This window comes from Passer montanus, unplaced genomic scaffold (assembly GCF_014805655.1).
Source record: "Passer montanus isolate IOZ18808 unplaced genomic scaffold, ASM1480565v1 scaffold69, whole genome shotgun sequence".
In the NCBI taxonomy this organism is placed as follows: Eukaryota; Metazoa; Chordata; class Aves; order Passeriformes; family Passeridae; genus Passer; species Passer montanus.
In genome coordinates, this window is record NW_024372036.1 from 3,280,202 (window position 1) to 3,301,887 (window position 21,686).

The following is a 21,686-nucleotide window of genomic DNA, read 5'->3' on the forward strand; positions in this document are numbered from 1 at the left end:
ACATGAGGATGTCAGGAAGAACACAGCTCATCTCTGCAAAGGGAGAGAAGGCTCCTCTTTGGCACTGGAGCCAAGTCCTATTTCGATGATGAAACTGGGCTTGAGCAGGCAAGGGAGTGACTGGGATGGTCTGGACATGCAAGGTCTTCTGCAGAGAGCAATTAGAAGCTGCTGTGATTTCCTCATCAGCTCTGGATATGGGTGGTGTGACAGGGGAAAAAACTGGTAACACTGGAAGCTTTTATCCTTTTAGCTCCTCCAGCAACCAACATGCACCTGAAAGTATGATCTCAGAGATCACAAGCTCAGGTGAGAGCGAGCTCAGCTCACAGGCAAGGCTTGGTGGTGGCTCATTAGCCTTGCTGCAATCAGCTCCCAAGCAGCCTAAAGCCTAAACCCTGGACAAATGTGCTGGATATTAGGAAAAACCCAAATACCAACACACAGCAGGCAAAAAAACCCGACCTGTGGTTTGCCAGTGTGGCTGTGACATGCAGAGCAGGCATCCATGGCAGCTGGAATCCAGCAGCCAGCTAAACCAGTGGGAGAGGTGCTGCTGGAGTGCCTGGGTCTTGCTCTGCTGTGTGTGTGGAGAATTGAGGACTAAGGGCACATCCTGCCCTGAGGAACTGGTTAATCCTGCTGGCTCGAGGGCTGAGTGCAGCCAGTGACTTGATTGCATTTACAATGTTAAGCCAGTTATTGAATCCAATTAGTAGGGTCCTGCATGCACAGAAGTGGATCCACTTGGAGACCAGGAGGGTGGTTATGGGCTTGTGGAACAGAATCTGTGCTGAAGAACAACCAGACATTGCTGCACCCCTGTGTCTGCTACCTGGATCTGGGAGAAAGTGGATTTTGCAGTGTGTGACTAACCCCAAAATGTGCCAAGATGGGCCTCTGTGCAGCAACATGACTCACTTCCTTCTGAGGACAAACAATTTCCCCCCATTCCCACAGGTCCAACAGCATGAACAAACTTGTAGCCCAGTTGCACCAACACCTCCATCACAGGACCCCCTTCCTGCTGCCTGGGACATCCCAGCATCTCCCCCCTCTTGTGCCACTGATGGCAGGTGGCTGGGGATAGAAGAGACACTGAATGCACCAAAGCTGCCCAGAGAGCCTCTTTCCTCAAACAAGAGGCACGAGGGAGGAACCACAATTCCTGTTTCCCTCCTGCCACTCTCATGTTCATTTTTCCAGGAGCCCACAGCATCTCCCTCCTTTTTTTTCTGGAGCTCATGGCCCCCACCACGCGCACTGGACTGCTGAATGGGATCTGCTTCCCAACAGCAGTCAGTGTGCAAGGTGGGCTGAGTGGCCTGAGGTCATTTGTCCTGTCAGACCTCCTGTTCCTCTCTGCTCCTCTCCCCTCCTGTGTTAGCACAACCCCCAGGACCACATCCTCTGGGTGCCTGCGACTCATCATGTTTGACTTTGGAGCTTTGCAACAGAGATCTGAGTAATTAAGAGCCAAAGCTACATTTCTCTGTCAAAGTCATTATGAAGACATCCCTGTAGTCTTTTAAAACAATCTTACCTCAACTAATCCATAGGGAAGACTTTCCTCCCTCTGGGACAGAGAGACACCCTTTCACTCCCAAAATTCAAGAGGCACAGAGAGTTTTTAACGTCCCTAGCCCAGAATTAAGACAAATACTCCAGTTTTTCTCAGACATACCAGTGAAGGGAAAGCAGCAATGATCATATAAATAACTGCCTGATTTGTCCAGCATTGCAGTCAGTTTTGTGGCTCTGTGTCCTCGTTCTTGTTGTGCTCACTTTTCATGAACAGAGAGCAGAAATGTTCATGGAAAATGGATTTCAGAGGCGTGTGCATAGCTGTTCCTGGAAATCTAATTTTACATGTTCAATAAAATCATCTGCTACCAAACAAGAGTTGAACAGGAAAAACCCATGAAGACACTTAGCTGACCACTGCACAATTACCTTCACTGGGTCCGAGGAGCAGAAAGTGTGAATGTATCCCAGCAAATGTACGAGTAATATTGTTAGGCAACCAGGAAAAAGCAGCTAAAATCAAATGATTAATGACCTGGGCTTTTTCCCTTTTTTTTTTTTTTTTTTTTTTTTAATGTGGTATGAACAGGAAGGTTTAAAGCTCAGTTTTTGCAAGATGTTTCTTGCAGGAGCAGGTCTGTTTGGAAATCCAGCAGATGCCTGGAGATAATGGCTGCAAGAAGCCCTAAATACCCATCTACCTATCAAGTGTGTAGACAAGCTCACCAAATGATAACATCTTGTTACCTTACCAGGAAATGGGGAAGAAATGATCAGCAATATTAAGCAAAAAAACAGGCACTTAGCTAGAATTTCTGAAATCCCTTCCAGCTCTTGACTAAGATGTTTTTCTTGTCACAGAATAAACCAAGGACTGTTAAAAAAACACAGTTTCCCAGGGTAGCGGAAAGGGATGTAAGACAGAAGAACTAAAAAAGCACCCCGGCATGATACAGGAAAAGCTCCATCAAAAATAATGAATCTAAATTCACTGCCTCAGTGGCTGAAGAAACAAAGGATGAGATTGTCTGGCTCTGGATGTCAGAGCCTTAATGTGCTGCTAATAATGTTTATATCATAAAGCAGCGTTGCTGCATTAGCTTTGATTTAGCAACGCCAGTTTACATCAGCTGAGGAAGCCATCTGTAAATTCAGCCCCACAAATGTAAATACAGTGAAGGAAGAAAGGCTTGGTCATCCCTGGAGGACGTAAGAAGGGGTGACCTGGGCACTTTCAGTGCCCACCCTGCTGTCACAGCTTTGTCACCTGTGAGAGGTGCAAAAGGGACATGTGGTCTGTGTGGCTCAGCCTCTGGCTCTGCAGACCCATCCATCCAGTCCTGGCAGTTCTGCTTGACTTCACTCCAGCTGTGCCCCACTCCAGCTGCACAGGGGACAAGCCTCAGAAACTCTTCAAAACTCCAAGTGCCAGTAGGAGAGATTTTTAGATAAAACTGTAAAAGTGATATTAAAAGATTGCTTGGGACCAGACGGTTTCACTCAAGAGCTCTGAGGGAACTCAGACTCGAAATTGCTGACCTATTCAGTACAATACCACAGCAGCTGTTGAAATGGCGAGGCACCACAGGAATGGAAGGTGGCAAATGTTACATTCATTCTTAAAAAGGGCCTTTTAGAGGTCATCCAGAAACCTGTGGGCTGGGAAGACAGGCAAGGCAGATTGACAGAAAGCATGACAAAAAGCAGGATGGCTGAAAGTGTGGTAGAATAGGAAAGAGCAAAGTTTGTTGAGTGAGAGCTCAGGCGTTGCAAATCCATTCTTGTCAAGACCTGGGCAATTTGACGTATTTGTAAGAAATCCAGCTGCAACAAGGTGGAGAGTAATGTCAGAAAACTTATTGGCAGATTGATGAAATCACCTATGAAATTCACCAGCAGCAAATGAAAAGTGAGGACTGTGAGAAATACCAACCCAAGCCTACTAAGACCATTAAGGGCACTAAATTAACATCAGGCAGGAAGGAAACCTCAGTCAGTGAGTTTGCTGCAAATTCCAGCTTGCTCCTCAACAGGTGAAGAGCTTTAGGAATGAGTAAAGAATTAAAAGAGAATGAGAATGTTTCCTTCTAGAAACGCTGCCTTAAACTCAGGGTGCCCACCAAGGAGGATTTAGAATGATCCATGAAGACACAGAAGAGATGAGAACCACAGCTGAGTTCTTCTTGGTGACCTCAGCTGAGGAGGGATGTGAGAGAGATCCTGGCAATTCAACATGGAAATATGATCAGGAGACCATTATTTGTGCCTGTTGTCACAAGGGAAAGGCAGCACAACCCAATCTATGGGGATGGAGGTCTAAGATGAAGAAAAGGAAGTACTTCTTTCACACAATGCAAAATTGAATTATGGCACTTGTCACAGGATGCTGTGAAGACCAGAATTATAAAAGAATTCCAAAAAGGGTTGGCCAAATTCTTGGAGGCTTGACCCATCTGCAGCTGTTAAACACAATGACCCAAATGCCAGTCAAAAATTCCCTTAACCACAGTCTGCTCTCTACTGAGCTGGTAATATCACAGAGGAATTGTGCTATGCTTGCCCTGTCCTTACACCCTTTACCTCACAGTCTGCTGCTGGAATGAGCTGCCCAGTTAGCTGGACCTTTGCTCAGAGCCACTATCACTGCACAAGACATATTACACATGGCATAAGATGTTTATTAAGAAATTGGTATTTATTGCAGGTGTTGGCAAAGTTTGTTCACCTCACATGAAAGTTTTGTCTCTGGCAGGTGCTAATATCTGATAACTTGGGAGAAAGGCATTTCTATCCTAAAAATCTATCATGCCCCTGGCAGTCTGTACCAAAGACCAGCTCCTTCCTGATCTCCCACAGCTGCTCTGCTAAATCCATAAACCATGACAGTGGATTACCTTTATCATTGATTTAACTGTCACCACTAAAAGTAGTTAGCAGTCATGAAATAAGCCAGCAAGCGCATTTGAAGCAATGCCCTCCCGAGGCACATATTTCCTTTTATCAGTTTTAAATTAATTCTCCTTCATTGCGTGACGTGTGCCTTATTCTCACTTTGCAGGATGAGTAAAAAGGAAGCACCGATCACTTTCCATCTCCTGCTCCATAATTTCTTTCGCTCAACTGCTCTCCCTTCTGCTGCTTCCCCCTTCCAGCTGACACAGGCCAGCATTACACAACCATGGCTTTTGCCATGAGGGATTCCTTTCCTTGCTGAGGTGTGGCTGCTGTGCTGGGCACAGGGAAGGAGAAGGTGGTGGGGATGAGTTATGGGTCACCTGCAGGAGGAGAGGGGCAGGTGAGAATCCCTCGCGGCCGTGGCTGGACCTTGGCACCAGAGCGCTTGGCTGGGTGTCTGTGCTCAGCCTGCTCAGTGCAAAAACAGCCTGTGTTTTTCACTGCTACCAGTCTGGCATCTCCTGCCAGCTCTAGGCATTTCCTTTCTGAAGAAAAAAACAACCAAGGTTTGATCATTCACTTCTGGGGTTGTGCTAAACTTGCCAGCATCTGTTCCGTCTGAGCGGCGGGGGAAAAACACCGATCCTGGACTGGAAGAGAAAGGGAAGGTACCAAGCTGTAATGTGAGAAATGAAAACAAGAAAAACAGCATCTTGAGAGATGTTAAAGACAAAAACAAATGCTGTGAACAGGAGCAGAGACAGATTTCAGAGGAAAGGAAGGAAGACAGTGACTAAAGCAGCAAGAGTGAAAACAGTGTACACATGGAAACTGAGTCCAGACTCCCAGGGTTTCTTTGTACTTGTTTTTCCTACCATTTCACAGAAATCATGATGCTGGTGGGATCCCTCTATACCCAAGGGTCAGTGATGTCAATGAAAGTTGGTGGAGCTGCACTGATTTGTATCCATTAAGAAGCAACTTTCTCAAATTTCCCAGAATTACTGGAGTTTAAAATAATGCCCTGATTCCTTTCACAATATTTTCTATCTCTGCTCCTCTTCACTGCCCTCCCATTTCAGAAGCCAGCTGAAAACAACAGTTAGGATTATCCTTAGGTCATACTAAAACCTAATTAAAGATTATTTAGAATGCGTCCATTATATTTGTAAAATTCCTAACTTTGGATGGTCACCCAGCTGAAAACGACAGTTAGGATTATCCTTAAGTCACGTCATACTAAAACCTAATTAAAGATTATTTAGAATGCGTCCATTATATTTGTAAAATTCCTAACTTTGGATGGTCACATGGAAAACATAACCCTGGCAAAACATGTGTGTGACACTTTTCTACTAGTTCAGCAGTCACAGAAAATGCACAGAGCTCTACAAATTCCAGCTCAGCAAACAACTACTTTAGAAAGCAAAATAAGTAAATATTATCTGTTTCCCCACGAGCTTCTGTTTAACTTCTTGGATTTACCTTTCCATCACTCTCCCTCTACTTCAAAATGTGATAGGTGGAGTTTAAAATAAAAACTTCAGGATAGAAAAAAAGGGGAAAAATTGATCCTTAATTTCTTTTTTAAAAACACCCCCGTTTGCTGTTTGGTTTTTTTTTTGGTTTGTTGTTTTTCTGGTTTTTTTTTTTTTGGTTTGTTGTTTTTCTAGGTTTTTTTTTTTGAGTGTTTGTCAGGTCAAACTAAAACTTGTCAATATTTAGGGCTCCCTTTGCAGACAAAATCCTTCCTTGCTCTCATTGTAATTGCACAAGCTGAATACAAAGCCTTTTCAGTATTTAACTCTCAAGTTATATTTTATTAAGTTGTTATTGTTATAAGACACAATCCACTCCCCCCTGTGACTGACTCCCTCCCTTTGCTGTCTCTCAGGAACTGCCCTAAGCTGGCTGGGGCTGTCTCGGCTGAAGGTGACACGGAGGGAGGGAGGGAGGGAGGGAGGGAGCAGTGCCCATCTGCTGACACCCCTCCCCGCCGGGCCATCCTCACTGCCCAGACCTCTCTGTGGTCCTGCTGCATTTTATAACCCGATTACCACAGACTTGGTAAATTCAGACAGATTGCCTACCAGCAAAACGCTCAATATCCCATTATCAGATTTGTGGGCCCTCCCTCCCTCTTCATTTGGGATGTAATAGAAAGTGTCAGTAAGGTCCTACGGACTTTGGCTTGAAAATGAGTCTTGACTATGCAAATCACAAATGTACTGGGTGAAGATACTCCACAGAATCACAACAATTTTAAAACATTTTTTATTTAAATATTAAATAAAACACATCAACTAATCATTTTTGGTGTACACCTCTCATTTTAACATAAGAAATAAAATGATTGTTCAGTCATGATAAAAAATAAACTATACATCTCAATTAAACCAATCACGTAGTGTCTTTAAATACCCTATTGCATTGCAGTCTGCAGAACAGCACTGTCAAGATATCTACAAAAAAAAACCCCAGACTTTTAAAATGACCTCTTCTGCTCCAGCAATAATTCCAAAGAGGTTCTACAGCAATTGGAAAAGAAAAAAAAATACTATGAAAGTAAAGTGCTTGTCATTGCTCAGGACAGGAAACAAAAGAATCTGTGGCCTTTAGATCCATGGCATTAAACAAAACACAAACTGAGGAGGAAGTCCTGTGGTTTAAGTACTTGTGCTACCCCTTACAGAACTGAAGGCCAAGTTGCTGCTTTGTGACAAGCTGGCTTCTTCTTGCCCTCCTCTCCAGCCATCTCCATGCAATCTCTTTTTTGGGTTGGGTTTTTGGGGGGTTTGTTTGTTTTCTTTTAAACCCACACTACAAATGAGCATGAGACTTTGGTGTTTTCTCTGCTGCAAGGCACCACTCATTAACAGGAGTTCAACTCGAGCAATTTTCTGTCACTTTGAAGCTTCCAGCCCATGGAGCAGCAGTGGCAAGCTGGAGATGCACCAATACAGACACACAGATACAACACACAGATAAAGAGGTTGTTTATGGAGAGCCACAGACAGAGCCACATGACATCTTCAACTCTTCCTACTCCCACCAATTAACCTGGTCAATCTTTGGCTTTTTTATTTTTTTTTCCTTTAAAAAAAACCCAACAAAACAAAACTAAACCAACCAAACAAAAAAGAAAACCCAAAAAAACCCCCAAAACAGGTCTCTATATTATTTGCAAATGTGTAATACTGCAGGTTGCATGAAGCCAAGGTAACTTGAAGGCACCCTGTGTCATACTAGGGAGATGGGTCCTTTAAGCATTTAGACAGAATGCAGCTACACTCTGACAGCAGCTCCCAGCCAAGCTGTCTCACTGTCTGCTCACCTGCTTCCAAAGTTTGCAAGCACTCCCCAACTCAACTCTGTAGGAGCACAGCCTGTCCTCCCCTTATACCTCAGCACAACCTCTATTGACACCAACAGAAGTCGTGGTCTGCCTCGGGAGGGGAGTTGGGGTTTATACCAGAAACACAACAGAAGCATATTACAAAATATAAAAAATAACTAGTGTTATATAGTTTTCTGCTTCCTATTTATATACATATACAGCATTAAAAACCATACGAAAAAACACCTACCTAATGCAAAACCTCGTTTTGCTAATATGCCAAAAAACAAACCAACCAAAAACAAACACCCAAAGATTGTGCTGTTTTACTCACTTTTAATACAGTTTTGTTCAAAAAAGCTGTACTCCGTTAGAGGAGAATTCTGTTCTAGCCTATTCCTTTTGTCTTTGTCAGTATATAATTATAACCTCAATATTGCACATTTCCCCAAGAGTCAGTTCTGTTTGGACCCTGATAATGAAATGCATAAAAACATAATTAGCAGCGGAAATAACAATGTGCAGCACTAAGAAATACCCCTCAGGCAACTTTGTAGGCAACCTCCAGGAGGGCTTTTTAAAAAGAAAACCTTTCCCATTACCCCACAGGTGCTGCTGCTTCCCTCCTCAGTGCCTCGGCAAGAATATGAACAAACTTAAGAGTTTATAAAAAGATTCCTAAAGATTACCCAGGCCAACAAAACATGGGCATGTGTGCACCTGTGTGTCTGTACACACACACCACTCCCAAACAAACATCCCTGCAAAAGACCAGGCATTATGCAATTTGGATCCTGATTATCAAGGGATACATTTCCAATAGTTACTGCTTCTGTACTAATTAGAAGGGCATGCTGAGCTTTTCCAGCTGATGTATCAAGCAAGAAGTTCACAGTTTTCATTTAAAGTATGTATATCTGGGAGGTGTGGAATGGGGATGTTGGTTCCTTTAAATAAAATGAGTGTTAACAGGAGGAAAAAGGAAAAACAACAAATGGCAATGCTTCCATTTTTGTCTCCTCTGAATGCATAATGCTGCATGCCACTGGTTTTCTGTTTATATTTTTTTTTAAAAAGAGGTAATCATCTTCACAAACCCATAAATGAATATTGTGAAAAAGGGAGGCTCTGGTCCCTTCTTTGAAAAGCCTCTCCCTGCTGTGTCACCACTACTGACAGCTGCTAATCTTGCATAACAGCAGAGCTGTATTGGTCTGACTTGAGTACAGTACCGAAGAGTTCTTCCCCAACCACATCCCTCCCTGCCCCCACAAATGCCCCACCCATCTGCCCCATCATTATTTTTTTTCCTTTAAAAAAAAAAAATCAGTTTCTATTCGTATTTGTTCAGTGCAAGAATAGTAGAAGCAAAAAGACATACATATTGCTTGTTTCAGTCCTATAAAGTTGCCAGCTTTCTGAGCCAGACAGCCTCTTCACATACTTCAAAATTTATTGCTTCTGAGAGTCACTCATCCCCAGCCAGCCACGGAACAGTGCTGAAAGCTCCCCCAAAAACGAGCAGCCCGAAGCTCTCACTTGACCAGCACGAACTTGCCCAGCTGGCTGGAGGTCAGGTCCTCCATCTCGCAGTCCCCGTGCTGCAGGGCGACGGCCTCGAAGCCGGGGCTGGGCGCGGAGAAGCTCTGCTGCGGGGAGAAGGGCGCGGCCAGCGGGGCCACGCTGCTGCTGCTGCTGCTGATGTACAGGTGAGCGTCCAGCAGGTGAGCGGCCGAGGACACCGGGGACACGCTCACCCCGAAGAAGTGAGGTTGGAGCAGCTGGCTGCTGCCGGCGAAGGCCAGCTCAAAGGAGTTCTCTCTCTGCAGCTCCGACAGCAGGAAGGAGTTGGAGGCTTTGCGGGTTCCGTCAGAGGAGGGGATGCTGCTTGCTGCAGGTGTCTGGGAGGTCTGGGGACAAGCTGTTTGGAGTAGTTGGTGATGCTGGAACTGGAGCATTCTGAACAAAATCCAAGGGGGAAGAGGTTAGTTTGCACTGCTAGGATAATTTCATGTTCTATTCCATCCTTTCTTGCCCCTAACCTTGATCATAACCTTCCCCTTTGTTTCCTTCTCTCTATCAAACCTCTCCTTAGCCCTGCCAGCATAATCCAAGCAAGCTGCCCATGCCAGGCTTTGCCTCATTCTGCAGAGGGCAACTGTCACAACCAAGTTCATCTGGTCACGATTTGGCCACCTAATAATAGCTGTCCTAGAGACAATGTGTGCAGATAAACCGGAAGCTCAATTTTCCATCTCGCTTCTATGGGAATGAAGAGGTGCCACCACACATGACATTTGAGGCCACTGGAACTGTGCCTCCTTTGTGGGCTGTAACTTTTCCAAATTACAAGGTCTCACTTCCTTGCCATGGGAAAATTACAGGAGGAGGCAGAGGAGGAAAGAAATCATTCCCAAAACTAACAAAGAAAAACACAGCTTGCAGGAGGGAGAAGCAATGTTTTCCCCCACACCACCAAACTGCTTCTCAATTCAGCAACCTCCAAATATTTGAACATCGAGATTTTTGAGTGGAATTGCACGTCCTGTGTTACATGTGCCAGGGCAGGAAGCCACAAAGGAACCCGAGCAGTTTACCCACTGCCACAGGGCAAAGATGGACGACAGGAACCCCCAGCGACCAAACCCCCAACCTCTCTTGCTGTGTTTACCCCTCCTTGCTTGCCCTTAACCCAAAGTAATCGCAATGCAAAGACACCAAAGCTCCTCCCTCACCTCTGCTGCTGCAGCACCTCCTCCAGGAGGCTTCTCCCCTCTCTGCTGCTCCCGCTGCTGCTGTACATGCAGGTGTTGGGCTGCGTGTGCTGGAAAGGGCTCATGGCACTCCTTGCTGCCCGAGAGGAGGAGGACTGACACACCTGCCGAGCAAAGCCTTTGATTTTATTCAAGCCGAGGAACCCCTTGGCTCGAGCGTTCTTCCGCAGCTGCTGCCTAAAAGCCTTCAAGCCTGTGGGACATGAGGAAAAGAAATGCACTTTTAATCCTCCTCAGCGTTTGCCTGCAGTACAGATCAGCCTTTCTGGGCACTGCCTTCCTGGGTGTGAGACCTGGGCTAGAAGAGACTCCAGTTCACCCTCTGCCTGGTGGTCAGAGCAGGATTTAGGCAATGAAACAGGGGCAGCTATACCCTTGTGCAGATGGACATGCATGGCAAAGGAAAAGCCTGAGAGAAATCATGACGTTGTACACTCCATATTTTAGGAGGAAGGTGGAGCCTGCCATCCCACTCACGGCAGCAGAAATATCTCCACGGGCAGGCTGAATCAGTGTCTGAGAACCTTTCCTCCAGGCACCTTCCCCAGGGCATCCCACCCTCCCTCACGGCCCGTGAACATGAGAGGCAGAATATCCAGGTGTCCAACCTCAAGTCTCCCTGCACCCTACCCCTTCCCAGTGGCTGTTGGGAGGGTGCAATTCCTCAACAACAAGGCCAGGAAGGCATTACCTTGAGTTAATGAGGTATCTGAAGCTCGCCTTCCTTCTTGGAAGCTGACAGGCAGGAGAGAAGCACCTCCCATGCAGCCCTGGACTTGTAGCACGGGAGCGTCAGACTGGGAAGCGAGGAAAGGCGACGTCATCCTCGCTGTGGCCGGGCTCCCCGTCATCACTTGACCTGCCAAACAGCTGCTCAGGGCCACTGAGCTGTCATTTGAAGATGAAGTAAGGCAGCTGTCTGAGCTAGTTCCCTCTGTGGGGCTGGCAGAGGAGGAAATGACTATACCTGTGGAGGGGAAGGAAGGAGAGAAAGAACATTCCCAAGATGAGTACAGGAAGGAACATGACATCAGAGCCTTCTGCCCACCTACACTGGCACTAATAAACAGCCTCAAGCTGGAGAGGTGTCCAGCAACTCCTCTTGTCCCAGGGCTTGACTCCAGCAAGGGGTCAACAAATCAACAAATAACCTCAGTTTGGGCTCCTGTCCAGCTGGCAGGGCTCGGCCAGCAACACCAGCATCACCAGGCTGTGCTGGATCAGGCACACAGCATTTCTTTAGCACAACCAGGATGATTGTTTTGTGAACAGTTGTGCTTATTTAGCTGGTTCACAGGGTCTGTGTATGTACCAAACAGAGTCAGTGAGGTGTTTTTTTGTTAAAATCAGGCACTTTTCCCTCCCGCAGTACAACAGCAGAAGCAACCAGACCAGGTTTGTGACCTGCTTGTGAGCACGCTCCCCTCTGAAGAGATCTAGGTGAAATACAACAGTACAGCTTCTCTTCCTTAAGGGCCCTGCTTATCTGTAGGAAGACAGAACTGGGGAGGGCAGAGTACAAACCTCTTTTTGAGGCTTTCCTACCCCAGTCAAGGTAAAATCAGCACATTCTCCCTCAGCACTCAGGCTCTATGACACTCCTTCTCTGCTCTTTTCCCCTACCTACAGACACCCTTCTTCTCTCCCAGACTTACTTACATGGAGGGACATGCTGATAGAAATGGGTGGTCACTTCAGCCAGGGTGTGCCTCCTGCTGGTGTTGCTAGGGATGCAGATGGGGTGGTCGTATGCCTTAATTTCATCTTCCAGCTCCTTCTCTTGCCTCACTTCCTCACTGATGGTGGTCTCCAGCAGGCTGTTCGGGGAGATGGAGCGGTTCCGGAAGAGCCCGTTGAAGTTGGTATCCACAGGGAAGAACACAGGCTGGAAAACATGCCAGATCACAGACTTCAGAGTCTTTTCCTTATTTCTGCACTATCTTTTAATACTCTCCACAATTCTGTGGCATGTCTTCAGTAGGAATACTGTTTGAGGGGCTACGTGACAATGTGTCCAAATGTCAAACAAAACGTAGGAGGGTGAGAACAAAAGTCACAACCCCCATTGTTGTGGGTTGGCAGAACAATGAAAAAAAAAAAGAAGCAACACAGAGTTTAGCAGGGAACACCAACCTGTAATGGATTGCTTATGTCACAGTCCATTTCTGCCTGCAAGGATGGCTGAATGAGGCTCTGAGGTTGCTGGTAAAGCAGAGATGATCGCAGGGTTTCACTAGTGAGACTGTCCTGAGGCATCTGGAGAGAGAATGATGCACAGAAGCCATCACACACACTGCAGTTCCACGTGACTTTTCAGATACTGGAGAGCCACAGAATTTCAGAGACACCTTCCCTGCAAGCTCCCTCCTCATGCTTTCTATGAAAATGAACAAAGCTAATCTGTCAATGCCAACACAAACACAGAACTCCTCCTCCTAAGTTAGGCAATTTAACTGGAAGAGCAATTTTCACAGGCACCCAAACCACACTTTAAAGGGGGTGGGGGCGAAGAAAATAAAATGAATGTCAGAAAAACACATTAAGTGACTCATGAAGTACTTCTGAGGAACCTACAGGATATGCAGCAAAGAAGCACAACCAAGCCATGCCTAAAAGGGCAGATTTCCATGAGAAGTCTAATCCTGTGGCTCATTACTGGCCTGCACTGGAGGCAGGCTATTCTTTGGACCATGACCCACGGTCACTTCCTAGGAAACAGGGCATTAATATTCACTCAGCCTCCTGCTGAAGAACAGCAGGCTGTGTCCTGTCAGAGAGCACCACTATCAGAACTGGTTTTCAGAAGCTTGGCAGCTACATGGAAAGGGAGTTGCAAAGGTGCCTCTCCTTCTCGGGATCTCCTCTGGTCAAGATGACCCCAAGATGTATTAAAAGTGTCTTTTCCCCAACCCAGCTGTCAAAGCAGGGGTCAGAAGTCTTCGGCTGTCGTTCTCAAGGCTGTTTATTATTTCTTATCTAAAACATTTTCTGTCTGGCCTGCCCAGTCTGTTCTGCAGGTCAGTCTGAGGCACACTGCCCTCCCACGGGGCTGGGGTTGTCTTTTATACTATAAACAATGTATTTGATATTTACAGTTATGTTCCAATACCTATCACCTGTGTTAGACAGTGACTTTCTACTCTACACCAATGCCAGAGTTCCACCATCACCAAGAAGATGGAGGCTAGGAAAAAGAAGGAAGAAGCATGGGACAATGCCCAAGTCCCTCCATCTTGCCTCCTAGACCCCCATAGTAAAAATCTCCAAAATTCCACCTTTCACCCTGTGACAACTATTGTTATGCTACTTAAACTTTTGTGACTTGTAATTCTTCATACAAAGTTGGTAATTTGCTCCATGGGTTGAGATCGAAATCCCAAGTGCCTTTGGCTTCCTGCCAGGGTCTCCGAGCCCCTGCCAGGATTTTGAACCCTCCAGGGCACCCAGAGGGATGTCCTGGGTTCCCACAGCTCCTCACCTCAGCGTTGGTGATCTCGGCGCTCCGGGGCCGCGGCTGCCGGCCGGCCGCCGGCCGAGTGGACACCTGGCTGCTCCGGTACTCCTTCAGGCGCTCCAGGAGCAGGTAATAAATGGCAGCAAAATGGTTGTAGCTGCTGTTCTGCAGGGACTGCAAGACATTGGAAGGGCCTTTTGAGTTACAGGCATCTCAGGATGTAAGCAGCCAAAACTCATCTCTAAGGGCTCAGAGTAGCACACTCAAAAAACCAAGCAAGATCCAGAAGGGCAGTGAAGATTTTATGCTGTGACACCAGATCAAGGACAGTCACTGAATGACCCGTGACTGCACCACTGGCATTGTGGTGGTCACTGGAGATGTATCTAAAGGGCAAGAACTCACCTCTACAGTCCTCTGCCTGTCGATGCCAAGGGTTTGCATGATCCCAAGGACCTGCTCGTTGTAGTCACCCAGGTTGGAGTTGTAGTTCTGCATGGAGAAGGACAAGGACTGCTGCTGCTGAAGGGAGGGGTCAGCCTGCATCCACTTGTGCTGCTTTATCTGGGAGATGGTTATCCGCTTGGTTGGGTCCACAACCAGCATCCGTCGGATTAGTGTTTCACAGTCTGGGTGACAAAGACAAACTCATGAGCAAGGGGCAAAAATGCAACAGCCCAGCCCCAGGTCACTGCTAAGAACACTTCCCAGCAACAGTGTGAGATGCCTGTGAAAACAGGAATTAAAGGTTTGGGTGCAGCTGATGATCTGACCATCAGATATTCCAGACAGCACAAGAGATGTTCACATGCATGTATAAATACAATATCTCAGTGCAGGAAATGAAGCTGTACTGGATATCAGGTGGCCTTGCCCGTTGTACAAGAGCTGGTTTAGAGAGGATGCAGGTTTGATGGCATTACATGCATATAAAATATGTCAGAACTTAGTACAGAGCCCCATCACATACAACTTCCTGGTCCTGGCCCTATACTGCTTATTTACTTATAACCAGGAAATAAAGCTGTTCATGGCTATAACTGATAAACTTCAGACTTCAGCAGACAATCTCCACGTGACAACAGAGGCACGTTCACTTGGTTTTGAAACCAAATCAGAGAGAGCTGGTAACACTCTTCAGTTTCATGTTTCTCATCAGACTGTTGGAGTTCCCAGGAGACACTGCTGAGTCCCACTATTCCTGCTCTCCTTGCAGGCAGCACAGCCACACTGGAATACACCCCTTCTGCATAGCTAAAATATCTTAGGAGAACTACACCTATGTCAGCATTGCAGGCTAGTCTCATTAAAATCCTGTTTTCTCTCTTTTCTGAGCGATTACTTCTCCAGCTAGGGAGTCAAGTATTTTTGTAATCCATAGGGATATTCTAAGAAAGGAAACTACATCTTTTTAGATGCACCACAAAGCAGATCCCAGAAAAGAAATAGTCTTCTGCCCTACAGAAACTACTGGATACATAAAAACAAAATAACTGCCAGCTGCAAACTGGATAGCAAGTCCTTTATAGCACCTGTTCTAACATTAAGGATCTGAAAAAGAAGCACCTTCGGACATGAAGTAAGGGATGCGGAACCGCCCCTCCAGCACTCTTTGCCTCAGAGTTGGTAAATTGGGTCCATCAAAAGGCAGAGAACCGCAGACAAGGACGTACAGAACCACCCCAAGGCTCTGCCAAGAGAAAACAGCACAGCACGTGAGTGACTGCAGGAAGAACAATGGTTCTGAAGGCCCACAGAGCCTCACAAGGTGTGAAAGGCACTTTCTGGGGAATTGCAAGCTCACCCATATATCAAGGTGAGGGCCTTCGTATTCCTTGCCTTCGAAAACTTCTGGAGCTGCATAGGGTGGGCTCCCACACCAAGTGGAGAGGGGCTCTCCCGACTTGTAAAAGTTTCCGAAGCCAAAGTCTGAAATAAAGGTGAAAATCTGGGGTAAGACAACAACACTCAACCACATACTAATATTTCAGAAGTAGCTGAAAATGGAGAGAAGGGAACAGATGTGTTGCTTTGTTTTCTGCATATCCATTTAAGCTATTCCCTTCTGTTCACAAAATCTGTTTTGAGAAATATCTGTAACTCTTGCTTTATTTTCACTTACAGAAACACAAACACATTTACAAGATCATCTTAGGGAAACCCAATGTCTAAACAACATGCCTGATGCTCTTTATAAAGTGACCTATTTCCTTTTACCTGCTAGTTTGATGTTCATGTTAGCATCCAGCAGGAGGTTCTCTGTTTTGAGATCCCTGTGCACGATGTGGTGGCTGTGACAATATTCCACAGCTGAGAGAATCTGCCAGAACTTCTTCCGTGCTTCGCTCTCGCTCAGGTGCCCGTTGGAGGTCAGGTGATCTGCGAGACAAAATCAGGGAGGATTCAGAAACACCCCGAGGAAATTCTTCATAATCCTGCAGGTGCTGCACTTGCTGTTTGACAGCTGACAACACAAGCCCCAGATTTTTAATCAGAATGTATCTGTTACTCAGGAATGACAAATAAAGCCATGGTTTCTAAATCTAAGGAACTGTGAGCTCCATCAGTGAGGACTTACCAAACATTTCTCCATTCTTTGCAAACTCAGTAACAATGTACAGCATGTCCTTTGTCTCCATAACCTGTGAAGAAATGAGAGGATACAATTAAAAAAATTAAAACAACCAGAGCTCTACAGTTTCATTTATTTTTCTATGTGAATTCTCAAACACATCCATTCAAATTTGTATTTGCTGCAGCAGCTGGCAGTAAAAGCATCTAATTTTGCACCACAGAGTTCTTTCCAAGCAAACTGGTAATGAAAAAGATAACAAATCAAGGCTTATGTGCCTACATTATACAATGGCTTCCCAGGCCATTGTTCTTCTCACCATTACCAAGATACCTAATCTCTGTAAGAGAGCAGATGAGTGTTTAGATAATTTCATACACTCCCCTTTTGTTAAAATATGCATATATGATTACATATTTTGAACGTGCAAAGAAACTCAGAAGTTTATCTAAAGCTGTCTTTGTTTCAAGGCTAGTGGGGACTCAGATCAGCAGAGATAGCTGCAAGCTGGACAAAGCAAGAAGTGGTTTCAGATCCCCTGCTCCTGTTTGGAGTGGGCTGGGACCTGGGGAGCCTTCTGTGCAAGTGATAACAGGCTGCTGTTTGTGTAGCAGCAGTGCTTGATGCACATCAACAGCTGTCAATATATTGCTTTTCAATCTAGTATCAACTTGCTTTGATATTTCACAATATTTGCCTTTGGAGGAAAAATTTAAAAAATAACCAAAATCCAAATGCTGAATGAGAAATGCTGAGCGTTTCCAAGTTCATCTTCAGGTGCCACAGAACACCTTTGAAATGTTGCATTTCAGATCTCAGAATAGAGCATTTCCCTGGAAACATTTCCCTCTCACGGAGCAGATACTTTGTTTTGGAAGCAGGAGGCTCACAACAGGTTAACAATCCAAAAAGCCTCAATTCCACTTCAAAGGCTGTAACTTCCAGGCTCCCAACGTGTAACCTTTTTCAAAGACTCTTGTCCTCCCCTCACTACAAGTACACACAGACACGAAATGAAAATAAACAAACAATGAGCAAAGGAAGAGAGGTTCCCAGTTTAAAAAACTGAAGGAAAGTGTTCTGGGAAACTTGCCAGCTGAATGAAATTAAGACACGGTGCTGAAACTAAAACAATGATGAAATAATACAAGAACACACACCCTGCACTGGTATGTCATCTAATTCCATCTCTGCTTCTCAGCCTCCATCAAACAGGTAAAGCATCAGTTACAACAACAAAGAAAAGAAAACTTCACTGAAAAGAAATTATGGTCCACCACCAACGTCATTTGCTGCATCAAGTGAAGTGGTTCAACGAGATGGAATTTAACCTGCTTTTCTAAATGCTCTGAAACAGTATTTTCACCCACATCATTCCACCGAAATGAACTCAAGCGAACTGTTAGAATGTTTCTGTATGTCCTATACTGCCCCGTGGGCAACCCTGACGTCAGCCCTTAACACAGAATCATTTTTGTTATGATGGGTAACACTATAAATACAAACACTTCATGTGTGTCAAGGTCTTTTAAAATAATGCCTTGCCTAAGCACCTGCCTTACTGGCTCTTCAGCCTTACACGTTAATTAAACTTTTTTTTGCTTTATTTTTTTTTAAGCTAACAAACCCAGCAGTAAGATCACAGCTGATAATAGTGTTTACTACTGCACATGGACTTTCAGACCTGCTGCTCATCCATCCCCACCTTTCTCCCCCCTGCCCTTTTAGACAGGTCCAGAAAGACTGACACTTCTGCCCTGCTCATGGCAGGGGCTTGCACCACATGACATTTAAAGGTCCCTTCCAACCCAAACTGTTCTGTCATTTTCTTCTAAAATCCAGGCATTGTTTAAATGATTAAGAGCCACTTGCACCAAAGGCTACTCAGATCTAACGTTTAAAATTGCAAAGCAGTCCTTGCTCACAAGACAAATGTGATCCTGCTTTCTGCACAACACAATAAATTGTTCCCACGGTTAAAAATATCCATCAGTGCTGAAACTAAACAAATCTAAACCAAAAATCATGTTGTGAAACTCTGCAGGGAAAAGATACTTAAAATACACTTTCAAAACTACACAAACTGCAACAGAACAACCAAACAGGTGATTTTTTGACATATTCTAAGATACCAACATTTACCACCTTTTCCTTTTTCACTAATCTAATTTTTCGATTAAGTTTCCACTTAGACTTTCTACTCAGATTAATTTGGTTTAATTGCTGTTGGCTTTAAATCCCTTCCACTTAAGGCAAACTCAACTTTAGTGCTTCCTTCTCTACCACCCAGTGCGAGTTTAAGTCTTGCTCTTATCTAAAGCACGTAAGAAGTTCCAGTCCTCTAAGCTGGGAAAAGCAGATGAGATAGGAAAAGCAAGTTAATCACAGAAGTTCAGCTGACCCGTTCCTCAGTCTGAAACAAACATCAGCCTGGCTTCAACTGTAAATTTCACAGTGCATTTTGTCAAAAAGCTGTCTAAAACCAGAATCTTGTTCAAAGAATGGAGAATGACTTTGAAGACATGCAGTTAACTCCAAACGTTTTTCAAAAAGTATTTCAGTATTTCAATACGCTTTCTCTCTACCAATATTAGATGCAAAAATCACATGCAAGAGACCACAAGCATATTTTATCTAAGTGCTGCACTTCAAAGGTGGACTCTTACCTGATATAGTTTGATAATGTGGGGATGATTCAAAAGCTTCATTATCTGAACTTCTCTATAAATCTTCTCCAGATTGCTTGGGTCTAACCTCGTTTTGTCTATTATTTTTATTGCAACCTGCAAATTTAAATAATAACAAAACCCCAGGTATTACAAAACAGGTACTCTCACTGTTAAGAGATCTTAAAAAAAAAAAAAAAGACACACCCCCACACAAACAGACCACTGACAAAATCCAAGTAAAGTAGCTTTTAAAGTAGCTTTTAAAGCACGGACTTGACAAAGCTGATTCTGTTTTTCTGAACCGCACAGAATTCGTGGCACAGAACATTTTCGCTTTTCTTTTCTACGTCAAAGGATTTACACGCAAGGTAGCGAACAGAACTGCAGAAATTAGCACTGGACAGGATTCTGCAAATCTTTTAATCCGTCCCATGCCAGTGAAAAACAGATCCCTGTAACAGACTATCTCCTGCTCTAGTGACTGAGACGGTTTTGACACGCACCAGAAATATAAATACGGCTGCACGCCCAGGAAAAAAAATCATTTCTGCAAATAAGACCCCGGGTTCTTTGTTCTTGAAGAACCGCTGAATGAAAAAAAAAAAGAAAAAAAAAAGAAAAAAAAAAAAAAAAAAAAAAAAAAAAACGCCTGAAGCCTTCAAGAGATCCTTAAATTGCACGGCGCTTTCAGCAAGCTGAGAGCAACTCAGCGGAACCACAGTAACCCGGCTGGGGTTTTTTGGGGTTTTTTTGAGGGTATCCTTGCCGAGTTTTAATTCCCGTCCGCGGCAGAACTCGCGGCCCCGTCCCGCGGAGCTCCGCGCCCCGACGGCGCCGGCCCCGCGCACCCACCTGCGTCTTGGTCACCCTGTGCCGGGCCAGCTTCACCACGGCGAAGTTGCCCTTCCCCAGGGTCCTCTCGATGTCGTAGAAGCCGACTCGCAGGGGCCGCTGCTGGCCGTGCGCGGCCGCGGGCGCCGAGGCGAACTCCGACATGATCACCATGGCTCAGGCGGGGCGCGGGCAGCGCCTCAGGACGGCGGCATCCGCACGGACACCGCACGGACACCGCACGGACACCGCACCGTCAGCCCCGCTCCGCTCCGCTCCGCCGGCCCCGCCGCCCTCCCGCGCTCGCGGAGCCGCCTCGTACCTGGCGGGCGGAGCGCGGTGAGCGAGCGAGTGAGGAGTCAGCGAGCGAGGAGCCTGTGAGGGAGCGAGGCAGTGCGGCGGGGCCGGCGCGCTCCGGGGGGCAGGCGGCTCCACGCGGGATGTCCCGGCCCCCCGCCCCGCCCGCCCCGCGCCTCCATGCGCGCCCCGCCCGCCTCTTCCCCCCGCCCACCGCCGAAAGCCGAGACGGGCCCATTGACGTCACTTTGACGCCAGCGAGACGCGCGGCCGGGCGCGGGGCTGGAGGGGAGCGGAGACACCGGGACGTTGCCAGGGAACGCGCGGCGCTGACGCGGGCGCTGATGGAGCCGTCGCCCGGGAGACCCGGGGGGGCGGTGACGTCAGGGCGGGGGGAGGCAGGGATGGAGAGGGGGCTCCGGGGGTCTCCTGCCCTCCCCCCGGCCCGGCACGGCACGGCACGGCCCGCCCTCCCTCCCTCCCTCCCGGCGGGGTCGCTCCCCGGAGCGGCGGCGGCGGCGGCTCCCGACGGGGCGGCCCCGCAGCGCGGGGATGTCGCGACCGCGGCGCCGCCCCGGCGACAGCACCTGGTGACCCCCCGGTGACCGCCGCTGCTGCCGGGCCCCGGTGTGCCCAGCCGGCGGGGCGGCTCCAGCGCGGTGGGATGGGGAAGTCCCGCTGGCAGCGGGAAAAGTGCGGCGGCAGCCCCGCAGGAGCGTTTCCCCCGATGCCGAGGCGCTGGGGGGCTGTGCAGGCACCGCAGCCTTTGCACCGGCGCCTGCAGCGGGAAACGGACCCGCCTTCCCCTGCGCAAGGCGCCTTCCCTGTCCCCGCTGTCCGGGGTGGGATGGAGGGGATGCTGCGGAGTATCCCCCCAAGGGCTGGGGACACCGCGATGTGGGGACAGCAGCACCAGCTGGGTCCACCAGCTGGGCGCTGACAGCTGCAAAAGTAATAATAAAGAGTGTGTGTATATATATATGTGTGTGTGTATGTGTATATATATATATCTATATAAATATATATATATATAAAATCACAGAATGGTTTGGGTTGAAAGGAATTTTAAAGATCCTTCAGTCCCAATGTCCTGCCATGGCCAGGGATGCCTTCCTCTGGACTAATTTGCTCAGAGTCTCATCCAGCTTCGCCTTGAACACCTCCAGGGATGGAGCAGCCACAGCTTTTCTGGGCAGCCTGTTCTGGTGTCTCACCACCCTCACAGTAAAGAATTTCTTCCTAATATCTAACCTAAACATACCCTCTGTCAATTTGAAGCCATTGCCCCTTGTGCTGTCACTCCAGGTCCTTGTAAATAGTCTGTCTCCATCTT

The 21,686-nt window shown here is 46.7% G+C and overlaps 1 protein-coding gene across 1 annotated transcript; it reads right to left on the reverse strand.

Annotated features, from left to right (window-relative positions):
• Positions 1–6,677: 6,677 nt before the first annotated feature.
• Positions 6,678–20,425, reverse strand: SIK1 (salt inducible kinase 1). Its single transcript, XM_039729320.1, has 13 exons — positions 20,078–20,425; positions 19,223–19,339; positions 16,563–16,626; positions 16,202–16,363; positions 15,789–15,913; positions 15,551–15,674; positions 14,390–14,613; positions 14,009–14,158; positions 12,664–12,786; positions 12,190–12,415; positions 11,222–11,497; positions 10,492–10,723; positions 6,678–9,715 (listed from the first exon to the last, which is right to left on the reverse strand). The coding sequence occupies exons 1-13, from the start codon at positions 20,228–20,230 to the stop codon at positions 9,292–9,294; spliced, it is 2,400 nt and encodes a 799-aa protein (XP_039585254.1). The 5' UTR covers positions 20,231–20,425; the 3' UTR covers positions 6,678–9,291.
• Positions 20,426–21,686: the final 1,261 nt, after the last annotated feature.

Excerpts from the sequence above, each read along its gene's own strand:
- SIK1 (XM_039729320.1), bottom strand. The coding sequence starts at position 20,230 with ATGGTGATCATGTCGGAGTTCGCCTCGGCGCCCGCGGCCGCGCACGGC. Across the intron at positions 16,627-19,222 it reads ACATTATCAAACTATATCAG|GTTATGGAGACAAAGGACAT; the intron begins GTAAGAGTCCAC and ends ATTTCTTCACAG. Across the intron at positions 12,416-12,663 it reads ACATAAGCAATCCATTACAG|CCTGTGTTCTTCCCTGTGGA; the intron begins GTTGGTGTTCCC and ends CATGTTTTCCAG.